The sequence below is a fragment of the Carassius gibelio genome, chromosome B22 (genome assembly GCF_023724105.1).
Source record: "Carassius gibelio isolate Cgi1373 ecotype wild population from Czech Republic chromosome B22, carGib1.2-hapl.c, whole genome shotgun sequence".
In the NCBI taxonomy this organism is placed as follows: domain Eukaryota; kingdom Metazoa; phylum Chordata; class Actinopteri; order Cypriniformes; family Cyprinidae; genus Carassius; species Carassius gibelio.
The window spans coordinates 25,061,127-25,088,886 of NC_068417.1; the positions used below are offsets into that span (position 1 = coordinate 25,061,127).

Below are 27,760 nucleotides of genomic sequence, written 5' to 3' on the forward strand. Positions count from 1 at the left end.
TATCTAGGTACTGTAGATAGATAGATAGATAGATAGATAGATAGATAGATAGATAGATCTAGAATGACATTTTAATTTAAAATATGAAACAAGAAAATTAATGAAACAATAAACAATTAGAATCTATAAATGTATACAAAACAAGACTTTCTTTATTAAATGTATAAAGCTGACAAAATGTATGAGTTTATATGTCTGACAATTTATATATATATATATATATATATATATATATATATATATATATATATATATATATATATATATATATATATATATATATATTTTTTTTTTTTTTTTACTAGACAACACTATATATAAAAAAAATAAATCGCCAAATTGTATCATGTTTACTAGGCTATTGTTTTTTTTCCCCATAATAAACTTAACAATGCATGTTGCCTATGTAAAAATGTTTTTAAAACTTAGACATTGAGGCTAGGCCTTGTAGATGGCAGCATATATTTGTATTCGTTTTATTTCATTTATTTAAGAAAAATTTAAAATTATACTTTTTTTAAAAGCATGTATAAAAGTAAAAATATAGGCTACATCAGAAAACATTGTGAAGCTGTGTGTAAATAAAGTCAGAAAGTGCATAGTCGGCGCGAGGGGCTTGATTGAATGCTGACGAAGCACGTGCCTCGGGAAATTGGCTGCTTCTGCCCACACAAACGCTAAAGAAAAACACACTTTCATCTGCACTTCTGCATACAGTCCTGTTTTAAAAAAAAATCAATCTTGGAGGATATTTCTGACGTCCATTCCATCGACGTAATCGCGCACCTGCTTTGTAAAATTTCCATTTTTTAAATAACGTGGCTTGTCGCGTGATCTCCACCGACCGACAGAACGCGTTCATCTTGTACAAAAGGTAATCTCTCGTCCATAAAACACATTAATAATGTATCTGCAAAGATATATACGTTTAAAGCCGGCTGTTAAGTGTGTAAGCGCTTGCATTTTGCTTTAAACCAGTACTGTTAATAAAACAACTATATTTAGGGTGTTGACATCTCGGTGGAATGACATTTACGTTTAAACTATCTTGTTTTTGTCGGTTATCAAGTAAGTAAATTGTGTCCAACTTCTGTTTTTAGCTGTCAGGATGACCCAAGATCAGCTCCTCACGGGTTTGAAGAAGGATGTCCGCTCTCTTCTGGTCTCTGCTAAGCATGGTTTGACCCCTGAGCAGCTCAAGAAAGACTACTACACCATGCTGGGCTTCCCCATGCCCCTCAGGTTACTGGGATTCAGAAATGTTTTGGACATGGTAAAGGAAATGCCGGATGTGGTGCACTTGGAATACCACCTCGATGGTAGCATCATTTTGAAAGGTGATTTTAGTAGGCTATTTCATGCCATTTGTTGGCTGCTAAGTCAACATGTATGGCCTAAAGAATGACTTTTCGGCATATTCATGCTAAAACTTCTTGAACACACTATGAAACTGCTACATTTGGTTTATATGAATTGCTACATTCTATTGCTAGTTGTTGGTATTGGGGGGGGGGGGGTTCATTTTAGTGGACATTTGATTGGACAAACATTTGGACACACCCACAGGTGCAGGATGAGTCATTAGTATTTTAGTTTATCTGCCTTTTTCTTCAAGGCAGAAGTAAGCCTGTGGAGAGACTTCCGGTTCATTAGGGAAATCGCGAAGAATAAAGACGTGCAGTAAGCACTAAACATGTTTGCACTACAAACCAGTGTGTTCATAATTAAGATCATACATTAAAATAATATTGTAAGACACGCCCATTTTCAATATCAAGCAGCACAACAAACAGTTTTTTTACAGCTAAAAATAGCTGAACAAAGTTCAAAGCGGATGAGACCCACAGCTAGACCCATAGAATTTACGAATGGCCGTGCTCAAAAGGTGGATAGATATTTTAAAAAAACATTTTTATATCAATACGTTAGCTCAATTTAGCCTTTATATCTGTTATAAGTAGGGGTGTAATGGTACATGTATTCATACTGAATATTTTTAGATAAGGTAATTTGGAGGATTTATTCAAACTGCACGTGCAAAAAGTGTGTGTGTGTGGGACCGGGGTTGTTAGTTAACTAAAACCATAAAAAAGTGTTACATGAAATAACATGACATGTAACACATGACAAATCTTGCTGGTTGCCAACGTAACATTTCCCATTTTTATATAGTTTAAACTGATGAACTAAAATGCCTCAAGCTGAAATAAAATGGCTAAAAACGATATAAGCAAATAAAAAAAAAAAGACATTTAAGTGAAAAACAACAACAGCAAAAAATGAATACAAAACATTAATAAGTGATACTAAAATTTCACTGTGTGGGACAAAATTGTTTATGTCAATATACTTGTTGCAAATACATCTGGAAAATAACACATAGTGAGTCGGTGTGGGAAAACACCTCTCCAGTACATTTTTACCAGCCCGAGCCAACTTTTCCAGAAAGTTTGCTTTGGCAAGCTGTTTAAAACTCTCTAAACGAAATGCGTTTTGGCATGATCAAAAATGATGCCACACCAGTTCGTTCTTCGATTTCGCTTGAGGTATATCTGGGCCTTTTAGAACTATTAAGTTTATTAACATTTTTCTCGTTGCAGCCGTTGTAGATGAGAGCACCAAAGGCATCCGAGAGCTGGTGGCTAAGCAACGTGACCCAAAAACCAAAGCCAACATTCGGAGAGGAGCACCAGGAAACTTCCACATGTCTTACCCACGGAACCAGCCCGTTCTTCTCCCTCGCCGTGGCCCATCAAAACCCGCTCTGCCCGCTCAACTGCGCAGCCAGCTAAAACAGTTACTATCTCATGGGCCGGTCAGATTATCAGAGCTGGAGTCCAGGTATATGGCGCAGTTCGGAAAGCCGCTCAACATCACGCAATATGGCTTCTTCTCCATTTCCGAGATGCTTTCGGCTGCCACGGATTTCGTAATCATGCAGCAGAGTCGCACAGGCTCGCAACTGCTGCTGAGGAATGCCATAATGCCACAAAATCAGATCAAACATCTGATGACGAATCTTTCGAAGCCAAGTATGTATATGATAATGGAATTCCTGGAGAGAGAGAGAAGTTGATATCATGCTCTTTTTGTTGGTGCAGATCAATTATTTATGTCTTTTCCATGATGATTACTCCGCAGTCACATCTCTGGTGGCGAAACGGAAGCCGGTCAGTCCTAAAGCAACTTCGCCGCCTGAGAGGAACAAGCTAGATTCGCACGCCCCCCCTGCTGTTACCAAACCGGAGCCTGTAAAGGCAGAGCACTCTTTTGAAGAAACAATTTTGAAGGTTTGGATATTTCTATGAAATTAGGGTGAAATTTCACTATGTATAAAACAATACTGTCGAGGTAAATTTTCTTACAGCTTGAGGAGGAGCTCAGACAGCAGATCCTCGAGAAGGGCACCGCTGGCACCGTCAGCCCCGAGCTGAAAGATAAGCTACGGAAGGTCAGACATTACAGCTTTCAAAATCAGCCTTTCTTTTCTCATCTTCTCATCTTGGCTTATTTTTGAGAGATGGTTCTTTTTTTCAGGTTGTAGCTGAAAATGGCAGTGGGGTATCCATTCACAATCTTCCAAAAGAATACAAGGTATTCTCACAAGCCTGTCAAGACCATATCAGAGTTCACATCTGAAGAAGAAAATACGAAAATGTGTTCTACCTACAGAAAATTAAGCCTATTTTGACTTTTTTTATTTCATGGAGGCCTGTTGTGGCCACGGAATAAAAAAAGTTAATTGCTGCTTTTTATCTCACAATTCTGACATTTTTCTCACAATTTCTCAAAATCTCTTTATCGCAATCTGAGTTTGTAAGTCGTAGTTCTGACTTATTTGTTCTTACAATTCGAGAAAAGTCAAAAAAATTATTGCAATTGTAAGTGTACATTTAATAATTCAGACTTTTTTTTTTTTTATTCTGAGTTTATGTTGAGAGATAAACTCAGAATTGTGAGGGGGAAGAAATCTGAATTGTGAGATTAGGCAATTAGATTTTTTATTATTTTTTTATCCTGTGGCAAAAACAAGTTTCCATAGATTTTGGGTTGAAACTGTAAGGTGTAATGTAGTCAGATGTCGTGGTCATGCAAAATAAGCCTCGATTATGGTCGGAATATTGCATCACTCGTCATATCCACTGCAATATTTTTTGTTTCTAGATGGCACCAGTGAGCTTTTTTAACTTATCGTCTGTTTTTTGATGCAAGCGAATGTATGGTGAGGAGTTGCCGGTGAGCCAGTATGGCTTTCTGAGCGTGACGGAAATGGTTGGAGCTTTGAGTGACACATTGTCCATTCAAAAAGTTGCTGACGAAAGTCAATGGATGGTTGTGGAGTTCAAACCAAATGACATACAACCCACTGAACCTGGTACTTAGCTTCATGTCATATTGATTTGAAAAGACAAATGAGTGCTCTTAGCTTATTGATCATCTTTAATGAAACTTTGATTGCGATGTATTCCTTTTGCAAGAATTATCCCCGGGTCACGGCACCACTTCCAGTATAATGACTGAATCCCAGAATCCCTCCAGCAAAGCCTATTACTTCAGCTGTGCAGAGTCTGCATGGGAGCGAAGAGAGGTGGAGCAATACACAGACACCCAAGAGTCCGAGACTGAGCTCAGAATCGCTGATAAAACCATCCATCAGGTTAAGATTCATTATTGATATTCCATTATCTTTCCCTCCCATATTAATACTAAGGAAACTTACAAAATGTACTTTAGTAATGTATAAAAAAAGGACATTATTAACACTAGTATTTTATTAATACTATATATAATGGAACATCATAATATACTAAACATACTACTAAATATAAAAAAAATGATTCTTTAGCAGTAAAGTGCATTTAAATTCATATTCATGGTGTCCCAAAATAGCACTAAAGAATAATTTGTAGTATATTAAGTACAAAATTAGTTAATGAAAATAGAGCACTTTAAGTACATTATGGAAGTGTTCTAATAATTTTGGCCAGCACTGTGTGTGTGTGTGTGTGTGTTTATATATATATATTAGTGCTGTCAAACGATTAATTGCGTCCAAAATAAAAGTTGTTGTTTGAATATGTGTGTTCTGTGTATATTTAATATGCATATATATACACATACGGTATGTATTTTTTAAAATATTGACATGTATTTACATGTCTACAATGATATTCATATAATTAAGACTTAATATGACAACATATGTTTCTTAAATATATGTTGTATGTATGTGTATACATAAATTATACACAGTACACATACATGTATATATTATGTAAACAAAAACTTATTTTGGATGTGATTAATCATTCGACAGCATATATATAAATATAATAATTCTAAACATCATGAGTATAATGTGTTTGTTGTAGATGGCGAATCTTTTCCCAGAGCTGGTGGTGAGTCGAGTTTCAGCGGTTCCTCCAGACGCAGTGCGCTGCCAGAAGCTGAAGCCCCCAGCTCGCAGGAGGGAGAGAGAGCTGGTGGCTGTCCTGGTGGAGCAGATGGAGTCTCCTAGCCACTTCTACATCTGCTTTAGCCAGAACAAGGAGGCCAGAGCCCTGGAGAACATGATGATTGAAATGAGGTATCTCACTTATTACGTGGAATGTTGAATTGTCACCTCAATAATTTCATAACTATTTGGGCTGGGATTGAGTAATATGTCATTCTGAACTGAACATGCCTAATACTTTTTTAAGGAGCTGTTACTCCTACCCAGAAGTGACGGAGAGATACCGGATGCCTGATGCATATGTGCGGCCGGGTCAGGTGTGCTGTGTGGCCCCCAGAGACATGTGGTTCTATCGGGTGGTGATCCACGAGCTCTTCAGTGATACTGAAGTAAAGGTGTACTATGTTGACTTCGGGGACATCACAAAAGTGGAACGAAACAGCCTCCGGTTTCTCAAGTAAGTTCATGAATTGTTATAAACAATGAAAGTGTTGTTGAAACCTGAACTTAATTTTATGTAAATGATTACCTGAGGTTTTGGTTTTGTTTCACAGTTATTAGTAGTACACCATAAATATTTTTTTTTTGCATATGTTTGTGTCTCTGCTGCTTTGTGTACTCTCAAAATCTTTCCAGAGCTTGTTATGCTGATCTTCCGGCTCAGGCTGTCCCTGCAAAGTTAGCTGGGGTTCGGCCCATCACGGTAAGCAGTGTTGTTATTATATATCAAAAAAAAAAAAAAAACTATCAAAAACCATTTGTTAAATTAAAAAAAAAATTAAAAAAAATGAGAGGAAAAACTTAGATGAAAATTTAAAAATGTTGCCTTAGAATTTAGGAAATGAACTGCAATAAATCTATTAAAGCTAAAACTGAAATAAAGGTGTTAGTACAGTATATATTATTTTTCAATAAAATTGGAATGATCTATTATGATTTATATTAAGATTTTTTTCCCATGGATATTTCCCCCCTTTATTTTCATTGAAAATTGTTGATTGAGTAAATCGTCAACAATATTTTCATTTTCAGAAAAATCACAAACATTACAACATAATTAATAATTCTGATGTATTATCATTTATATTTGATAGTTTTTTCATTTTCCATTTTACTTGGTCTTTATTGATTAGAATGACATAAATGTACTAAATCAAATAGTATTTTTATTTATTTATTCATTCATTTTTTTATCTTAATTATCTATTCTGTCTGTTCTACATATTTTTTTATTTTCGATGCAAGTCATAAGGCTTTAAGGCTTTTTATATCAAAGCAACAAAGACTTGCAGTTCAGTGAGCGAATCAGATATTGATTTAGTAAAATCTGAATGAATTGATTCTGAGCAAGTGATAAATTAGGCTGACTCAAACCGTTAACCCCTAAATCTTTGTCATTTATTCTCAAATTCAACTACACTTTCTGTGTTGTATGCTTGTTTTCCATGCAGCAGATGGAGAACCAGCTTTTGGTAGTGTATTACTCATTTTGTCGCACTAGTTATTTTCTTTTTCTTCTTTTTTTCCCTCAGAGCATTTGGACTCAGAGTGCGATCAGCACTTTCCAGAAGATGTGCTGTGAGCGCACGCTGGTGGCAGCCATCCACAGCTACCAGGAGGACTTCCTGTTGCTCTACCTGTGTGACACAAACACGGAGGAGGATGTTTACATTCACCACGCCCTACAGAAAGAGGGCCACGCCCTTCCCTCCGTTACCACTTATGGATTGGTCTGGGTTCAAATCTTCATTTAAACCCACTTGTGTAAGTCCCAATAAGAACCTTTTCTTCAGTATTTACTGGTTTCTTCTCGTTCGGCTTTTTAGGCATCAGAGAAGTTCAACCCAGTGACGTCTTATTTTGGAGATGATCAGCTTGAGGAAGTAAAAGAGTGTCTCTCACCACCCCCGTCTTTTCCAGAAACCAAGATCTGCTTTCAGGGAAATGGCTGTCTGAGCTCCTCTCAAACGGTATCTTTAATAAACAAACCCAGCATCATGATACAGCATTGTCACAGGCTAGTGAAGCTCAGTGAAATTTCAGTGCATATATATATAACACACACACACACACACACTTTTTTTTACATATTATATACATCATATAACATGTATAATAATCCTTTTTAAATGTGTAGTATTATATGTGGGGAAAAAAGAGAGATATTTTGTTGTTTACTGATAAAATGTTATTTTCCATGGGTTAAAAATGAAAGAAAATTTACAGGCACTAAGTATTTTATACAGGCAATGAAACTGTATTGTGCAATTGTTTTTTATAGTAACATTTAATTGTATTAAAACATTGTATTATATTGTGGTAGCTTTATAATAAAGTTTGTGGGCATTTAACCAAATGAGTAAAGTAGTCAGCAAGTGTTTATTCACTCTGGTTTGTTCATGCCAGGTGTCCAGCTCTGAAAATGGAGAAAATAACTTTTCCTCCATAAATGAGGACTCAACCTTCGACATGCCTGCCCTCGAGTTAATAAATGTTCCTGACGTCAACACTGTGTCTAAAGTGAGTTGTATTACACACACACACATGTGTATATATATATATATATATATATATACACACAGTAATATTTTGGATTGATTTCTTTAAACCTCATATTTCCTTTCAGAGTGGCAAAGTAAATCCATCTGAGGCTCCGCAGGCTGAAGATTCATTATGCTGCAGTGAATGGGATCAGGGATGGACAGAAGAGGACGAAACGGATAAGACGAAGCTAGAACCTGATGTCAGTACTGAAGACGAATCGAAAGTAAGGATGCCAACTCATCCACAATAGGCATGACATGACCGCTTTGGATTGTCACAAATAATTGACAGGAAAAAGAGGTAAAGCTGGTAAAATCTGATCCCAGTGCTCATGAATGAAGCTCCAAGCTTCAGACTTTCATTCCCCACAGCATTTAGCACACAGTCATCACTCAGAATGACATGAGGTGCTGCGTTTCTGGAGATTTAATTTCCTGACGTATTGCTCCTCTTTAAATCCCAGTTCTCCTGCTGAGCCCTTTGGGAGCTAGTTGAACTTAATTGTGTGGTGATTAGATGAGAATTTTAATTAGCCTCTCCACAAAGGTTCATCTGTTTAATCATTCTACAGAACGGTTCATCGGAAAAGACAAGTTTCTACAAGAGACATTCAATAGTCATTTTCAGCTATTTGCAGGATGAAATCACAGAAACCAGCATAGCAGTTATATATATATTTTGAAAGGGATTCAAAATTCATGGTTTGATTCGATACGACATAGTGGTGTCAAGGTTCGGTTCAGTATGTTTAGTACGGGGGTAATTGGTTACATCGCAATGTTTTAAATATTTCTGTTTTAATCCACGAAGGCGAGCCAATGGATATCACCAAAGCAACGTGCAAACTTTGCATCTAATGCAGCATATTCTCTCAGAGAATCTACTTCAACATATATTGATAAGGGTATACAGCTAACTGTTTTAATTAATTCCCTTAATATTTCTCTTGTGGCCCGTACATTGTGGCAAAAATTAACATAAAATGAGAAGAAACTTATTTTGTGTAAAACAGGTTGTTTTTGAATGTCGGTGCTTGAAAAAAAAAAAAAGCTTTTTATTTCATTGTTTTTTATTGATGACTGTAGTGTTAATATTTGAATTATAGGTCTATTATTCATTGTATAATAGACCCGTTTTGAAAGACCTGTTTTAAAAACATTTTAATTGAAGAGCAAATAGCCTTTTGTTATCGCACTGCTCCAGTTATGTGGTAATTATGGCGAATTAATTGCAATCTTAATTTAATAATAAAAGTAACTTAATAATAACAATAATAATAGGCCTAGTAAAATAAGTGTTTGCATAGGTTCTACTCGATCCTCTTCAGTAATATGCTCTGGGTCTGGCTCAAATTGGTCAGGCAATATTGATGTCATTGTTTACAATACACTGGGGCACATGCAACTTTCCGTTATAGTAAGAAGCGGGATGTTTCCAGACATCATCCACTAGGCGTTTAGCGAATCACAACATACTGGGCTAACCCATAACCAATCAGTGTCCATTATGAATTTCTGAGGGAGGGGCTTCATAGAACCAGGAAGTCAGCAGAATTTTTTAGGAGAATGGAAACCACAGTGTAGAATAAAGTTAAAATGTGTGAAAAATAATGTGATTTTTTTTAAATTATTATTATTTTTTATTCACAGCTAGGATGTGTTACAGTGCACCCAATAAACACAATCAAGCCTTTAAAATAGCCAATTGACCACCTCTTTAAGATAAAAGAGACAAAATTGTCAATTAAAGTTATTTTCATTTTCTTTACGCACAAAATTATTCTCGTAGCTTCATAACATTAAGGTTGAACCCCTGACATCACATCGACTATTTTAATGATTTTCTTTCCACCTTTCTGGGGTTTGAACATGCTGCGTTGCTGTATATGGAGGGTCAGAAAGCTCTCGGATTTCATCAAAAATATCTTAATCTGTGTTCTAAAGATGAAGGAAGGCCTTCTGAGTTTCGGAATGACAAGATCACGATTTAATTAATGACACAATTTTCATTTTTGGCTGTACTATCTCTTTGAACAAATTCTTAAAACCAAGTTAAATTATCTACATGGCCACATCAAGGGTTTTTTTTCACACAGCCTGAGACTGTGCCTGCTCCTCTACCTGTCCAAGCAGCAGCATGTGAACCGCAGATGTGTGCATCTCCAATTGAACCCAAGCCCATCTCAAGCGCATGCACCAGCCCTTACACCCCTGACCCCATCAGGATCAACTCCAGCTACCCAGGTACAACCCATCAATGCCACAATAAGAAATGTCTTACTTCCTCAAAAATATCTTTGCTTTGACAACATGAGTTTTCTTAGTTCTTCCAGGTGTACCCGTTAATCTGGCCCAGCCCCAGCTCTCCCAATTTATGATGCAATTATTCGGCAGTTCGGTTCATCTGGGACCAGTTCCAAACCCTCTGTTCCAGCACCACACATCTCCGCTAGCTCTGAGACCAGCGGCACGCCTGTCCGCCGGGGCCAACTTCCTACACTGGCGCTCCAAATACACAGCTTGACCGGCCACAAGTGGTGCCTTTTCTACTTTTGTCATGTTTAATAACTTGAGTTTTTTCGTTTCTTTGGCTGCAACATCCCAGAAATATATCAAATGATATATAAGAAAAGCAGCGGAGGGCACGTAAAAAGTGGATACATTTCTTATTCTTTTTAGCGCAATATCTCTCCAGTAGCACGCTATTCTTTATTTTTATGTATTTGCATGTACAGTGCTGAAGTTTTGTGTTTTCTCTATGGACCAAAATGGACATTTGTTATTAAGTTGCTTGTTCTGTGTTCGATTTATATTTTTTTTTTCTTTTATCAAGAACCAAAAAGTTTTATATATATATAAAAAAAAGAATACACTGAAAATTGTGTCTGTGTTTTGCATCTATAATAATTTTTAGGTTTAACAAACCTGAATACTTTTTGGAGTCCTCATGTTTGAGCTCAAATTTACTGGCTCGAACCGCTTTTCTGGGACTTTTCGCAAAAAAATTACCACTCCTGATCTGCAAAGGCAACACGATGTCAACGTTTATTTTCCATTACCAGCTTGATACGATTTTATACACGTGGACATGCTACCGATGCGCTGTTCATCTTTCCGTGACCAGTGTTTTCTAGTTTTACTGGATTGTTTACTGTGTTGCAGTGTATGATATTTAATCAGTGGTTTCCTAACAACCCTGTTTTGTTTTCTTTTACCATATTTTCCGGACTATAAGTCACACTTTTTTTCATAGTTTGGCTGGTCCTGCGACTTATAGTCAGGTGCGACTTATTTATCAAAATTAATTTGACATGAACCGAGAGAAATGAACCAAGAGAAAACATTACCGTCTCCAGCCGTGAGAGGGTGCTCTATGCTGCTCAGTGCTCCTGTAGTTTACACTAAAAAACATAGAGCGCCCTCTCGCGGCTGTAGACGGTAATGTTTTCTCTTGGTTCTAAATAAATGCAACTTATAGTCCAGTGCGACTTATAGTCCGAAAAATATGGTATGTACCTTTGATCAATTCCACCCATTGTTTTTCCGCCTTTTGGTATTTTTAGTCCTCCATTTGAGGATTGTTGCTCCACTGAGCATGTTGTGAGATTAAATTACTCAAAACAGGATGTTGGGTAACCAAGTGCATAATGTGCCTAGCAAACAGTGGAGCCAAGGAAAGAGTACAGGTTGGTAAAGCTCGCTGGTCCTGAATCTTCTTCCTTTGTTTGGTCCAATTAGTGTTAATGGCATTTTAATGAGCCTTCTTCAAGGTCCTGAAGATGCCTGGTATCTTAACAAGAGCAGCTGGGGAAGCAAAAATATGACCTCATTTAGACAAGGGGGAAAAGGAAGATGAATGTTGCTGAAACCAAATAAGCATTGCATGCTAAGCTAATGAAGTTTACTTGAAGAAACACATTTTTCTGAGTATGGAAGCTCATTTCTGCCAAAAAAAAAAAAAAAAAAAACCTGGGTTTGGTACATTTTGATTACAATAATTATGCTTTTTTTCATGTCCATTTCTGTTAAAATTTAAAGAAATCATGCTTTGGTAAATTATAACTGACAAGTCAATATGGCATAAAAACTTTAGGCAAAAACCTGATATTTGAGAATTGAGAAGTAATTATTGTCATAAAAATGACAATTTTCTATATATATATATATATATATATATATATATATATATATGAAATTTATGACAAATTTAAAGGTTTTAATTTAAATAATTGTATTTATTTTGGTTTGGTTATTATGGTTGTTTTTAATAAGCAACTTTTTTTAATTTTTAGTGGTGACACTTGTTTGTTAGAGCAATGCTAATATTTCTATATTCATGTGACAGACCATACAAATTACACGAGGACTTTTCATTTCAAATCATATCTCGGCATTCTGCCTCTATATATGGAGCACCAACACAATCATTTCTGTGCCATTAGCGTCACCAGGTGGGTTGTTTTATGATTAATTTGTCCTTTTTGAAGCTTGAAAGCTCTTCCCTGATTAACTTTGAGGGAATTCGGGGAATGACACGGTGTTTTATACCATTAGGAGAGTCTTTATGCTAATGCAAGAGGGAAGCACATTGCTTCATGGCAAATCATATTACCCTGGTTAACTGACCCTCACAGACATGTTCCCCATCAAGATGACCTGTCCTACCCCTGTTAGGTTCTCATGTGCTACTTCATTGGAAAAGAGTGAAAAATTGGACTTATTAACTGGGTCATTCATACAGCGAGTTTTATGTCCCAATTATTTATTTAATAATTTTTTTCTAAAATGAGCCGCATATTTATGATATATGGCTTAAATTGTATGTTCGGGTCTTCTTTATCACTTAAACAGGGATAATAGAAATTATAAATACTATTTTGTATTTTACACACCTTTTCATTGATATATGCATTCAATTTTATGGTGTCCTCGGTGCAAAGTAATCAACTTCCACAAGAAATATATACCATGAAATTATTATTTTTTTTAACTAAAAATATGTGAATTTTTTGTTATAGATTAGGCTAAACTGCCTAATCATACATATAATTCATGTGAAAAAAAAAATATATATATATATATATATATACAATTTTTCTTCAATTGCCGTGTCCCTGAAGTCATTTTCCACCCTGTTACTTGTACATACTTTCTCGCCTTCCAAAACCATCTGCAATGTCTTTTTTCCTACTGGAATTCATCTGTCAAAATTGCGGTAAGCTTCAACTCTCAAGCCAAATTTTTCAGATAAGGTCACTTAAAATGTATTAAGACTCCATTGTTTTATTTATGTATTTTTATAATAATTATAATATATCATTTTAGATTTTATTTAAATCTATTTTTAGTAAAAAGCATTAAAACCTCATTATTTAAAACTATGTTTATTTAAAACTATTGAACTTTTTTGCCATTAAATTACCTTGCAGGATTTTTTAAATATAATTTTATTTAATTTTATCATACTTTATGTTAAATATGTAGATGTTATTTTGTATTTTTAAATATAGTTTTTTTGTTTTTGTTATTTTGATTAATTTATAGTTTGTTATGCCTTGAGTTTACATTTCAATCTTTTTTTTCTTAATTAACTTATTTAAAATTATTTTATTTTGATATATATATATTTTCTATTAGAAAAATAGTCCAAAACTCGATGTTTAGTAAAACCCCCTTTATTCTTCCCTTAAAAACACTGCATTGTATATTATTGCATGCAGATCAAGTTGAGCGCATTGCATTCTGGGACACGGCACTGATTATTCGTATCATATCGTAAGAGTGATGCTGGAAAAAATTCAAATGCATGCACTTCTCTCTCAATATTAAAAATGTATACTCATACAAAATAAAAATGATATTATCTTTCATATTTCAGATTACTAATATGAAAAATGACACACAAAAAAAAGCTTTTCTGACAACATTTTTGACATTCATCCACGACTTTTCCAGATGAATTGCATTAGAAAACTGTCAAGCCACATTTAATTTGAAACACTTCAAAGATTCCTCTAAAATTCCGCAGAAGGCAGCGTATAATAATTCATAAAGTGCTGATTAATAGTTTAGTGTTTTTGCAGGTGGATCTGAATAAAGATGAATGTCTTGTCAGCAGGGTTTGTTCTTCTGTTCAGCTTCTGCTTTTTGCATTTTTGTTGGAAAGAGCGTTTATGTATTCAATTAGCAGGTGCTTTTATCCAAAGTGGTTTATAAATGAAGGATATTGGAAATTATTCATAGAAAGGAAGTGACAGCAAAATTACAGAATTGGCAAAAAGAAAACTAGAAGTGAGCACATGCATGCAGGGAAAATAATGAACAGTGGTTCTGTTAAATAAAACCATCAAAAAGCAGAAAGATTTTGTAAATGCTGACGGGTGTTTGTTTATTTATTTATTTAGTTTTCTTGTGATAGAATTAAATACAAATTTTGGGTGAAAAAAATTTGTAATAGTTCTGAGGATTTTATTGTGTCTTATGGTTTATCTTTATATTTATTCATTTAGAATCTTAAATCAATTATTATTATTATTATTGTATATGTGTTGAAAGCAAAAACAAAGCTTTTTTTTAAATATATGAAATTAAATATAAATATTAAATATTATTTACACATTTTTATTTTATTTATAATGGTGACAACAGTGAAACAGTAGGGTGTTTTGACATATTTTTAATTGATTATTGTTATTATTTATTTATTAGTTTTTTGTTTGTTTGTTTGTTTATTTATTTATTTTTGATAGATTAGGAAAAGTTCGCTTTTTTGTGATAGATTTGGGTGAACTGTGTGAATTCTTATTTTAAAAAAGTGAATCAGTAGAGTTGTTATATTTGTAAACTTTAATAGTTTTATTTATAATGATATATAGTAGGGTGTAGATTTTATATTCAATTAAATATTACATTATTTTTTATTATATTATTATTATTATTATTATTATTGTTTTAATTATATATTAGAATATATTTTGTAATATTATTTATATACTTTATTATTATCATTTGCAATGATTAATAACACTTTTTTGCTAATTTCATAGCCTGTGCCATTCATGACAATAGTATGGGGTATGATTTTAATTTATATCTGGTTGATGCAGATTTATTTTTTTATTTTTTTATGCTTTATTTTGTAAGAATGGCTTTTAGAAAATAATTTTATATGTGTTTTTTATTGTTAGTATAATGTTTATTTGAAGACATTCAATCATTTTTATTCTGATTCTGAAATAGTTCTAGATTTTGAAAGAAATATTTAATATTGTAAAAACGTTGCATATTTCATATTATACAGTGTGTTGTTTTATATATTTTTTTTATTTTGATAAATTTGACTGAACTTGGTCATTATGGGACCTTGAATGGTAAGATTACTCCTATGATTAACCAACAAACTTTTTCCTATTTAAAATCCAGATGTAATGTTCCACACAGCAGAAGAGGAGGAGAGAGAGAGACAGAGGAGCAGGTGTCTCTCTCTCTCTCTCTCTCTCTCTCTCTCTCTCTGATCAGAGCGGCGCTGGTCAAACTCGATCAGACACACTTGCTCTGAATCAGTCTGACGGAGCAGTGACGCACGTCTGTCTCGAGCTGGTCTCGAGTCACTTCAAGTGTTGGATCTGTGGGAGAATTTTTTTGGTTTTGCAGCGCCATCTTGCGGACGTTGTGACACTGCCCTTAAATTAATTGCACTTACAGTGGTCTGACGGTCAGTCTGTGTGTGTGTGTGTGTGTTCGCGTCCAGAGTTTGATGGAGAACCGGTCGGATGAGCGCGGGAACTGTGGTTATAACCGGAGGAATTCTCGCCACGGTGATTCTGCTGTGCATCATCGCTGTGCTCTGTTACTGTCGACTTCAGGTCAGCAACTCACCAAGATGTTCCTCTATTCTAAATATATTTAATTAAAAATATATATATTATTGTATATAGTGACAGTGAAAAGGGTGTTTTATTTAATATAATGCTGTTATTATTATTTGTTTTTTGAAAATTCATTTTTTTGTTTTGTTTTCATAATTTTAGTTTTCAATAGATTTGGATGGATTCTTTATATTAAAAAAAGTGAATCAGCAGAGTTTTTTATTTTAGTTATAAACTTTATTGTATTTTATTTATAATGGCAGCAATAGTAAAACAGTAGGATGCAGATGTTTTTAGTTTTTTTATTAGATTTGATTTTTTTTTACTTATACACTTTGTTACTTTTATTTTATTTATAATGGAAACAATAGTGAAAATATAGGAGTGGATTTTTTCATCTAAATTAAATATTATATTCATTTAAAATGATAGATTTGAATGATTTTTTTATTTGCTTTAAACTGTAATGATAACACTAGTCAAACAGTAGTGCTTTAAAAATGTCATTAAAATGTAACATTTTTATAATTTATTTGATTTTTTATTTAAAAAATAAACTTTATGACTTTTAGTTTTTTTTATAATGACAACCATAGTGCAACAGTAGGATATAGATTCATACACAACCACACACACACAAACACATTATTATAAGACAGGAAGTGAAGCTGGAGAGAGAGGGGTGAGTGAGAGCTCAATGGCGCTATATTATGTCAGCGCACTGCCTCGAGGCTCTTGTCACCAACAATTTAATTACATTTTATATGGTTCCTTATGTTTTGATAGATTTAGATAGATTTTTTTTGTTTTTTTATTATTATTATTATTATTATTATTATTATTATGATAGATTTGAATAAATGATATATTCCTCTGGTTTTAGTCACCTTGGTTGCAACAGATAGTGCTCCTGTAATTAAACAACAACAACAACACCAATAATAATAATAATCAATATTCATTCATTCGTCTACTGATGTCCAATCTCTCTTACTGACTGACTGGCCTTGTTTTTCTCCTAGTATTATTTCTGTAAGAAGAATGGATCTGATCCAGATGCTGTTTGCCCACAGCCCCAGTTTGGGTCGCTTACATGCCGTCCCACTACGACAGCCCATCCCTGTCTCTCACCCTTCCCTCTCTGCTCAGCCGGCCAGACCTCTACTCCAACACACAGGCCACAAGGACTGATGTCTGATCAGCGACGTCCTCCGAAAACACCCTTCATGTTGTAAAAACAGAGTGAATCGGGACCAAAGGACTGCCAGTACTCAGTTTTTACATTTTATCTGTCTAGTGGTAAATTGAAGTCAACAATCCTATATAATGCTTCATAGAAACTGGTTCTTCCTGAATTTATTTGACTCTAATTAACAGTAAAATTTTTTATTAATCTGTGTTTGTAAACCTAAGCACATTTAAAACAAGGTAAATGCACGTGTGAAGCAAAGTTGTGCAAGATAAGGCTTGAATGAGTTTTATATGTTTAATATTTTAATTTTATAGCCTTATTTTAGTAGACTTCAATAAACTAAAAGATAGATTTGTGCTAAAACAAGGGGGAAAAAATCTGTCATTTTAAAAACCAATAACTATGAAATAAAAAATAACAATAAAAATAACAACAAAAAAACAATTATTTAAATAACAGATAATAATAATAAATTCAATATTTCGGTACTTAGGTAACTTTTGTAAAAATGTATTTTTTTACATATTTGTTAAACCTGTCATTATGTCCTGACAGTAGAATATGAGACAGATAATCTGTGAAAAAATCAAGCTCCTCTGGCTCCTCCCAGTGGTCCTATTGCCATTTGCAGAAACTCCATCGCTCCCGGTAAAAAACAACCAATCAGAGCTGCGGTCCGTAACTTTGTTTGTGTTCAAAATGTAGAAAAATGTATATAATAAGCGAGTACACCATGAGTCCATTTTCCAAACCGTGTTTTTAGCTTTTCCTGAATCACTAGGGTGCACCTATAATAAGTGTTTATATTCTGACTATTTTAGATTGCTTCTGGGATACCGCAGCGGAGTAACCCAGTACCTTTGTGATTCTTCATAGACATAAACAGAGAGAAGTAGTTCCGGCTACAATGTTCTTCCACAAGACAAGCAGTTCTGTTTATTAAGCGCTAGAGCGTCAAAAGTTACCGACTGCAGTGTTTTTAACTGAAAAACAAGACAAAAATACAGATTAAGAAATGTTTTTTTGCAGTGGAGGTTAAGGGCTCCTAATGTTCTAAGAGGCCTTCAAAAACTGTCTGGGCCTTTCTGGTATTTTAACATATGGGCTATAATGTATGAGGGCTATCCTACACAAGAACATTTTGTTACTGTGCCACAATAAGACATTTTTTTTTTTTTTTTTTATTTTAACTTTATTTTATTTTTTTTAACTAATAATGCTGTTGTTTTTTTTGCAAATCCACTTGTTGGCGCTAGAGGTGCAAAAATGACACACTTGAAAGATTTGTTAGCCATCTCTATGCAAGTTCAGTGTAATCAGTCATAACAAGAGGTGTCTGTTTAGTCCATGAGGAGATGTTTGAGGTAAATATAGTGTTAGGTTTACGATGCACGTTCTTTTTATTACATGCAAAAATTTGAATATGTAAGTTATTATTCTATTTTTTTGTTAACCTGGTTTAGTGAAGTTTGATGTGTTCCTCCAGCCGACTCGTTTGATCAGAATTATATGTCATTGACAAGGATGCGATGATTGAACTGGTAGCAACTGTTACTTTCCATGTGAAGAAAAACTTTTATAATATTATATTTATTTATATTATATATATTTGCAATACAATATTTATTTATAATATAAAATAATGAATATAATAGTATCTTCCCACTTCTTTATAAAATACCTTTTTTTTAAACATAGATCTATCTCAGAATTTTTCATTCATTCACCTTAATTACGTTTACTTTTTGTGTTTACATTAAGTGTATTATTTTTGTGGTAAATTTATTTAATTGAATATAATTACACACATTTTAAAATAAATAAAATGTACATTTAAAAAAAATGTTTGGCTATTTTTTTTTTTGTTGAAAAAAAAACGAGATTTAATAGACTTAGCTTAGCTCTACCACTTATATTTTATATAACAGAGATTATAAATCTGAAACGGTGGGCGTGGCTTTCTCCGGTGGCAGCGATGACGTCGCATGCGCCATGTGGATAAGGTTTGCGCGTGTGCGCGCGCGCGTCGCTCGGCTGACAGACTCACAGCAAGTAAGTTGCTTTTTACCCTCTCAGGAAACTCATAACAAACACCAAAATGAAAGAAACCTTCCGCGTCGACACGACACACGCGTTCGGGTTTAGTATGTGTTCAGCGTGGAAGCGTTTAAAAGCCTCTGAGGCTCGTAACCGTTTATTCTGAAGTTAAAGTGGTAGAAAATTAGCTAATTGTTGATTAGCAGTGGCTAGCTGGCTACCTGACTAGCTTCAGTTTAGTTAGGCTGCTCCTCACTGACAGCACACGCTGTGTTTGGGATTTTAAATAGCTGTTATGATGGGATTTGTGTGTGTGTGTGTGTTATGAAACACATTAACAGCAGTACAAAACTGTTTAGTCAGCCTTATTTTCGGTTGTTGAAGGGGTTTAATGTCCGTTACTCTGAATCCCTGTTAATGTCTTGACAGTTTTTGCACTCACTTAATGTTGTATTAAATAGCTGGGTAAACTGGGCTCGTTTTGTTAAAACGTTAGAGCACACTAAAGTCCTCAATACAAAACTCATAATTTATGTGCAAGGTTATATATATATCGACGCCGTGGGATTATAAAATAACTGACATCTGTCAAAATCGAGTTATTCACGTATTATTATTCTGTGACAACTTTGTATTTTACTTTTTTACCTTGTGTTGTTTCTTTTAAGCTATGTACATTTTAAGCCATTTTTTTAGAAAACAAAAAAACTGCTCTGAATTTATGTTATAGATCCATTTGTTCCTGTTCTGGTTCATTTAGCCTGTTATTGGTAAATAATTAATTTTAACGCTATTAAAGCCATTAAGTAATTTAAGTTACCTAAATCATAGTCAGAGCCATTAACCTGTTAAATGTCCCATTTGCCATTACATGTTTTAAACAGGAACCCTAAAGAACCTAAATTAATCTTGACAAACATTGTAAAGTTAAAAACTGTAGTTTTGATATTTGGTGATTCATTAAAAAATATATATTTTACAGAGCAACTGTAATTTATTTATATGCAGGAAGAGTACTCATCAGAATCAGAGAGTGTGCGAGCTGACCTTTACTTTGAAATAGTGATGCATAGATGAAATAATGGCAAATCTGGACAAATCTTTATAAATTTTCATGCAGAGTGTTCAAAAGATTACATCCATTATATATTTTTGAGGAAAAAAAGGTCTAAAAGTGTTTTGAATATTTAGAAAAAACAATAGATTATCCTTTTTTGATTATTTCACTTCTACATTAATCTGCCAGTCTGTGGACCAAAGCATTCAAAAGTTATTTTGAATTTAAGTTGGAAATGTCGTTGTCACATGCTCAAAAGTGGAACTAACAGTTAACATGTTAATTCCAATATATTAGAGCTGCAACTAACGATTATTTTTTCTGTCGACTAATCTAATGATTCGTTTTTTCCGATTAGTCGACTACTCTAATGATTATTTTTATTACAATAAATAATTCATCTAATGTTCTTTTTTTGATTAGCTAATGAATCATTTTGATAACTTTACAAAAAAATATAAGTACAACTTCTAATATAATATTTCAACCTTTATTCATTTTCAACCAATGTGGTTGAAGTTTTTACAGTATACAAAAATAAAGAGGCAAAGAAAATTATTTTACTATGGTAAATATGAGCTAATGATAGCGTTTATAATTAAACCACAGTAGCCATAAATTTACAGTAGTCTGAGACGTCATGAAATGTTCTTTAGCATCACAAACCATAAAATGTTTGTATGAAGTGTATTAGTTTTGCTTATTATTTGTATTTTTGGTAAATTAAAAGAAAATACTTAATATGTATTAATTATTTATTCTTTTTGGTATTTTGTATTTGTGTTTGTTCCATTTTAGTATATTTTATTGTATGATTTATGTAATAAATTTGGATGATATCATATATCATTTTAACCTAAGGTTTAGATCAATATCTATAGTAATGTACTATATTTAGATGCAAATTACTTTTAAGTTTTATATATGTATATATATATAAAAAAGTAATTTGCATCTAAATATAGTACATTACTATAGATATTGATCTAAACCTTAGGTTAAAATGTATACAATTTATAATAATAATGTAATATATTCTCACAAAACTGCACAGCTTTGTACTTTATTGCTTAATTATATAGTTTCTCTGATTGTTCATTTCTTGCTGGGTGATTTCACTGGGCAGATTTTCTCATATTACATCATGGCTGGCCCTGAACGAGAGCTCGGACAGAGAGACAAATAACCGAGGAGTGCACTCATTGGATTGGACCATTTTGAACTTTAAACGCTGTGTTGGACATTAGGAAAGCCTTGGCTGTCTCTCAGTGGCTCAGTCTGGATGGTGTCATCATGTGATTTATGCCATGTTGTAGTAACGCAGCCCTTATTAATTTATTGTCTTTAAATGATTAGTGTGAATAATACAGAAAGCAGAGTATAAACCGTTGTTAGAAGAGCCTGTTTCTCCTGCTGTGGCCTTCAGTGTGTGTGTGTGTGTGTGAGTGTGAGAGAGGGGGAGTATTGTGTCTAATGCACTCCCAGAATAAATAAGCTGCTCCAGCTTTATCTGTGGTTGAACATCAGAGACAGAGGCCCAGGCTCAGTTTAACCCTCCTGCTGATTGGTGGTGTTCAGTGCTGATCACTACAGCTCAAGTACATCATGTGAATTGTATTGTCAATCTTTGTTTTATTTATACATGCATTTATTTATTTTTGTCTTGCTGGAATATTTTCGGCAAATGGATTTATCAAATGGATAATTTATTAGAATGTAATAGTTTTTTTGTTGTTGCTGAATTCTCTTTTGTCAGCGGCCACAGCATATCATTTTTTTTTTTCAAATTAAATTGTATTATTAATCTTTTTTTTTTATATATATTCTCACTTTTGTTTGTTTTTTGAGTACACTAAAGTTTATATATTTTTTCCCTTCAGCTTTATCTGTTTTCATCCATTAAACTAAATTAAATAAAATAAGAAATATTGCCTTGCTAACTTGCTGAAAAGATAGATTTAAGATTATTATATTATATTTTTTCAGTTAACACATTTTATTTTTTAGATTAATTATTATTATTATTATTTTGTGTGTGTGTGTGTGTGTGTGTGACGTCGATTCGATATTGATTCACAAAAACCAAAAATTTTTTCTGGTATTTATTTCAGCACACATTTAAAATAAGATCCAATTAACATGAATCTCTTTATTTAACTTGGGTAATGTTACAATAGAAATCCTGTTGTTTATTCAGCGCTTATCATGACGGAGATACTGCCATACGAGTGATTCACAATGCTCAGGTGAAATGCTTATTGGAACAAAATAAATCTGTGGAAGCATTTGACAACAAGCGTAAAGGCGCCATGATTTACACAATGAATAATTGAATGGATGGCAAATGGTGCAAAGCAAATATCATCTCCAGCTGCTCTGAGAGTCACTTCATTAGCATTTTACCGTTTCATTTGAGAAAACTACCATCATATCACATACCAAGCAGTTGCAAGTTCCTCACGGCAACCCGTCAAAATAAAAGTTTAGTTTAACATGAAGAAACTGTCAAAAATATTTGACCATTTAGTTGCTTAAGTAACTCACTTAAGACTCAGTGCAACAACAGTGCTACTTCTACTGCTAATAAATATTAATAAATCTTTAATTTTAAAGGAATAATCAAATTTGTCTTATTTTTAATTTGAACAGTAATCCTCTGTTGTACAGCACCTTGTTTGCCATAAAATAAAAGGGTTTTTCATTTGATTAGGATAAATTAAATTGTTTTATGCCTTCATCTGATTACCAGAACAATTAAGAAGAACATTTTATATGGCTCGATTATTGTTTAAAAGAGGACCCTATACAAAAAAAAGAAAAAAAAGAATAGGTTTAAAATACAGGCCTGTGGCTCTTAATTTCTTTTTATTAATTCACCATTTTTAAACTGATGTTTACTGTTCATTTTTTTAGAAATATCTATAGCATTTGTATTAAAACTATATTCATTAAATGTATTAATAAAAAAAAAAATATATATATATATATATATATATATATATATATATATATTTTGAATCGACCCAAGAATCGAATTGGGACATGGGAATCAATACCCATCCCTAATTTCAACCAAATATTTGTATGTTTTTATGGTTTAAGTTGACTCTAATGTTGTATATGCCATTATAATTTAATTATATTGTAAATTGTTTAATTATTATGTGCATGTATTTGTAACTATAAAAATATATTTTTGGGGTTAAAATTACATATAAATTAGAAAGCTGATGTGATTATTATTAACTGGACTACAGTATGTCTTTGCCAGGCTACACTATAATTCTTTAATTGACATCCAAAGAAGTGAATAGTAATCTTTATATTACTTAACTGGCTAATTCTTAAATATTGACCATGAGTTTGTAATTGCTTATATTTTTTGTCTTCTTGTCTTTCCTGCGGTCTAATTCAATTTGAATGCCTAACTGGTTCTCTCTAGTGAGTAGCTAAATGCATTCTCTATTTATTTCAAGCGAGGAACTACATAATGTATATGAAGGGCACACAGAGACCTTCTGTTAGCGTTCGGTTTTATCCTGTGTGCTTTTCAATGACTGTAATTGACGGAGGATGATGGCCACATGACTGCTGCGTGTGAATGTGAAGACCCTTTCACCCGCTGTGACCCACTGAAGGAACTCGATGTTATTGTATTGCGGTTTCTTTATTGGCTCGACCCTTACGCTTGATAGTTGTGTGATAATGTGTAATTTTTTACTTGTGAAAACTAGCTGCGTACAAGGTGTGAACATCAGTGGTGGTTTCCTTCAGTGACTTTGCTTTGAGGCCGTGAAGATGCACTTAGACAGATGACACCTCGATAAACGTGAGCTTGTCGAATCAGCATTATTGTGTGAAATGCTAGATGGTGGATATCATTTTCAGATGACACTACTGTAACTCTCTAAAAGTGACTGGTGCTTTAGTGCTTTTTTTTTATTATTGATTTAGCTCCTGCCTGTCTGAACATGATTAGTATCCAAAGCCAAAACTTTTGTAATAAATGTCCCACCTCATACTGTGCACAGTTGCTTATAGTATTCTAATATATATAATCATATGTTTTCACCATTTATTTTGAAATATAATAACTTTATCTGCCCCTGAAGGGACTTTTCTTTTACGTGTTCCTGTGGCTCAAGTGGTAGAGCATTGCGTTAGCAGCGCAAGGTTGTGGGTTCGATTCCCAGGGAACACACGTTAGGTAAAAACTGTTAGCCTGAATGCACTGTAAGTCGCTTTGGATTAAAGCGTCTGCTAAATGCATACATTTATTTCTTCTCTGCTGATGTCATTCAAGGCCTTGTGGGCGGGGAAAATATTCATAAACTGTAATATCATAACCTAATGAATAATGACATCTTTTCTTGACTCTATCAGCATTATAATCCATCTTGAAGTTGTAGATGACCTGGGAACTAAATTCACTTAAAGTGGGAATTAAATGTCTTTTCCTACTTGAAATATACAGTCACGCATTGTTTATTACACAGAATCTGTACCAATATCATGGACCAAAAGCATCACTTGGCCTCTGAGTGTAGCTTGGGCTCCTCCTCAGTGAATCCTGTTGTTATACACTCTTAAAAATAAAGGTGCTTCACGATGCCATAGGAGAACCTTTTTTTGTCTAAATGGTTTCATGAAGAAGCTTTAACATCTGAATGAAGAAGGTTCGGTAACGCTTTAGTATAGGGTCCAATTCTCACTAATAACTAGTTATTAGCATGCCTATTGTTAACATGTTGGCCATTTATTAGTGCTTGTAAAGTACACATAATGCATGACATCCATACCCAATACCCAAAATGTAACAACTACATTATAAACTATTAATAAGCAGCAAATCAGGAGTTAATTTTTGGAACCAAAAATGGTTCTGTGAAGAACCTTTTAAGTTATATTTAAGCAAAATAACCTTACTGAAATGTAATGTTATAAATAAATGTAATACAGACACCAAATAACTAATTGATTAATTGTTTTTATAGTACTTTACATTTTATTTATATATATATTTTTTATATATATTTTAATAATTGTTACAATTTAATTCATAATTATTACAAAGCTGGCTATATATAGATGTGTTTGTGTGTGATAGGTTATATAAATAATGAAAAATATTGATTCACTTTATTATTAATACAAAACAGCCAAAATGGCCATGCTGAAATGATAATGATAAAGAGACAAAAATAAATATTTTTGTGTAATACTTTATACTTATTTATTTATGATTCATTTTATTATTAATAATCTACTTATTTTAATAATTTATAACTAATATAAAGCTGGAAAAATAGCCATATTGAAATAATAGTAAATGTTCATATATATATATATATATATATATATATATATATATATATATATATATATATATATATATATAACAAAACCAAAAATATATATATATATATTAAATGTTATATATTTTGCATACATACAAATATGCCAGTATGGTTTTAATTTATAGCATCTTAAATTTGCACAATGCAGGTTTAAGGTTCAAGGAAGTCCATTGCAGAGAAAACCATCCAGTCATTGAGTATATAACATTGCGCAAGTTAAAGTCGATGTTGTAATCCAGCGTGTACCCAGTGTAACAGGTCTGTCTTGTTGGTAGGGTTGCAGCAGCAGTGGGCCGAGAGGGTAGACTGTCCCAGGCTATCATGGCTGACAGCTCCTCCCTGGGCAGAGTGAGCGGCTCCACTGAATCTGTATCAACCGTCACCAGTGAAGAGTTTGTGCTCGTGCCGCCCACCGCTGGGGGCTCACCCTCCAGCTCCGAGGGGAGGCCCAGGCTCAAGGTGTCTCTTTCTATCCTTCACTGTCTGACTTAATGTGTCAATACGAATGAAGTTAAAAGTGATCTAGATGATGTATTTTCTGCCAGATGTCGTGGAATGGGAGTGAGCAGCTGGAGCGGGCGATGGAGGAGGTCTTGGATGATGTTGGCGATGGACTGGGATCTGCAGAAGAGAAAGAAAGTCCTGCAGCGCTCAGCTCTAAGATCAGACCACCCAGCCTGACTCTGGACTCTGACTCTTCTCATGGTACATCCTGCTCACAGCAACAAACCAACTCGTTTTTAGCCCAAACTCCCATTGGTCCTTGTTAAACCATGTCTCATACATATTTTACAAATGAACAGAGACATTAGATCTATTTATCTTAACTACTTCCCGTTGGCAGGTGTTGAAATTGGGGGACTTTGAACACTCACTTCCTCTCTTCCTCACACAAACATCCTCATTCAGTCACTCTTGACAATGGACCAATACATAAAACAAAGGTTCATGCGGAGCAAGAGTTTATTGTTTGAGTATTTCGACACGAGCATAAAACAGATTGTTTTACCTCTTAAATATGATTGGATGAGCCACTTGATGGCTTGTATAATATAAAACTATAGAGCAAATAAATAGATGTTTGTGCAATCATGTGTTGACTCTTCATCGTCTGTATCCACAGAAGCATCAGCAGCAGTTTTGGAGAGTTCGACAGAACAGGAGGAAGACAGCGTGCAGTTCAGTAAACTGTCCTATCTTGGCTGCACCTGGGTGAAGGCCCCTCGAAACGAGACCGAGGCCCAGAAGGCCATGGCCACCCTGCGGGCAGAGAGCGCCATCCCCATCCCTGTCACCCTCCATGTGCCCAGCGGTCCAGACGGTTGTGTCCGGTCAGTCATCTGCCAAAAATACACTGGGCTCTAGAAGTCTGAGACCACTCGTGTTGTGTTTTCATTGCAAATTATATTTAACAATTTGTTTAATTTCAAAATAGAATTCCAGATTAGTGAGAATGCTTGTATTTAGCTGCTTGTTTTTTTTATTATTATTATTTTTTTTTAAGATGTAGTACTTTTATATTTATATATATATATATATATATATATATATATATATATATATATATAATCTAAATATTTTATATCTATATCTGAATTTTATCTTTTATATCTAAAATGTTCTATGTATATTTATTTCAGATTGATTTTGCATACGTTTATGATATAAATTATATTCTAAAACTATTTAAAGAATTTTGGAATTTGATATATTTTTAATTATATTATTTTCTTTTATATAAAATTAGATTTATGTCTTTATAACAAATGTTATTTGTTTATTTATTTTAGATTTATTTGGCATTTTCAAGATTTTCACATTTTGTAATTTGTTGTATTTTATTTTTAAGGATCTTCTAAAAATGTATGCTGATTTGTAGATTCAAACTACTCTCTTACTAATACATTTTTAATATCTTGAGCAGTGTTACAATGTATGCGAGTTACGTAATCAGATTTCTTTTTTCAAGTAACTAGTAAAGTTAGTTTTTCAAAAAAGTAATGCGGTTACTTTGTTTTTCCATTTATTGACTGACAAGTCTCCTGTCCCCATATTTGGAGAAATCGGAAGTACAGAGGCGTTGTGTGCGCTGTCTGAACATGAAGTAGTTCTAGACTAAATTTGACCCTGGATCACAAAACCAGTCTTAAGTGTCAATTTTTCAAAAGTGAGATTTATGCATCACCTGAAAGCTGAATAAATAATGTTTCCATTGATGAATGGTTTGTTAGAATATGGCAACATGTGTCTG

The 27,760-nt window shown here is 33.7% G+C and overlaps 2 protein-coding genes across 3 annotated transcripts in view; both read left to right on the top strand.

Annotated features, from left to right (window-relative positions):
* The first annotated feature begins 573 nt into the window (after positions 1-573).
* On the top strand, positions 574-10,877 carry tdrd5 (tudor domain containing 5). Its single transcript, XM_052589523.1, has 17 exons — positions 574-874; positions 1,101-1,337; positions 2,601-3,032; positions 3,142-3,290; positions 3,368-3,451; positions 3,538-3,594; positions 4,213-4,375; positions 4,479-4,657; positions 5,373-5,587; positions 5,703-5,912; positions 6,092-6,158; positions 6,988-7,185; positions 7,282-7,425; positions 7,862-7,975; positions 8,082-8,222; positions 10,095-10,242; positions 10,323-10,877. Exons 2-17 carry the CDS (start codon positions 1,109-1,111, stop codon positions 10,520-10,522), a joined length of 2,730 nt encoding a protein of 909 aa, XP_052445483.1. The 5' UTR covers positions 574-874; positions 1,101-1,108; the 3' UTR covers positions 10,523-10,877.
* Positions 10,878-19,031: 8,154 nt separating this feature from the next.
* LOC127987345 (rab GTPase-activating protein 1-like) overlaps positions 19,032-27,760 on the top strand; it is a 94,093-nt gene continuing 85,364 nt past the window's right edge. The window contains exons 1-4 of one of the 2 annotated variants that reach the window (XM_052589637.1): positions 19,032-19,110; positions 25,785-25,968; positions 26,055-26,214; positions 26,633-26,840. In XM_052589637.1, coding sequence (XP_052445597.1) covers positions 25,831-25,968; positions 26,055-26,214; positions 26,633-26,840 — 506 coding nt within the window. In that variant the 5' untranslated portion in view covers positions 19,032-19,110; positions 25,785-25,830. Of the gene's footprint in view, positions 19,111-25,687; positions 25,707-25,784; positions 25,969-26,054; positions 26,215-26,632; positions 26,841-27,760 lie in introns of those variants that run through there. The other variant, XM_052589636.1, reaches the window with a different exon arrangement.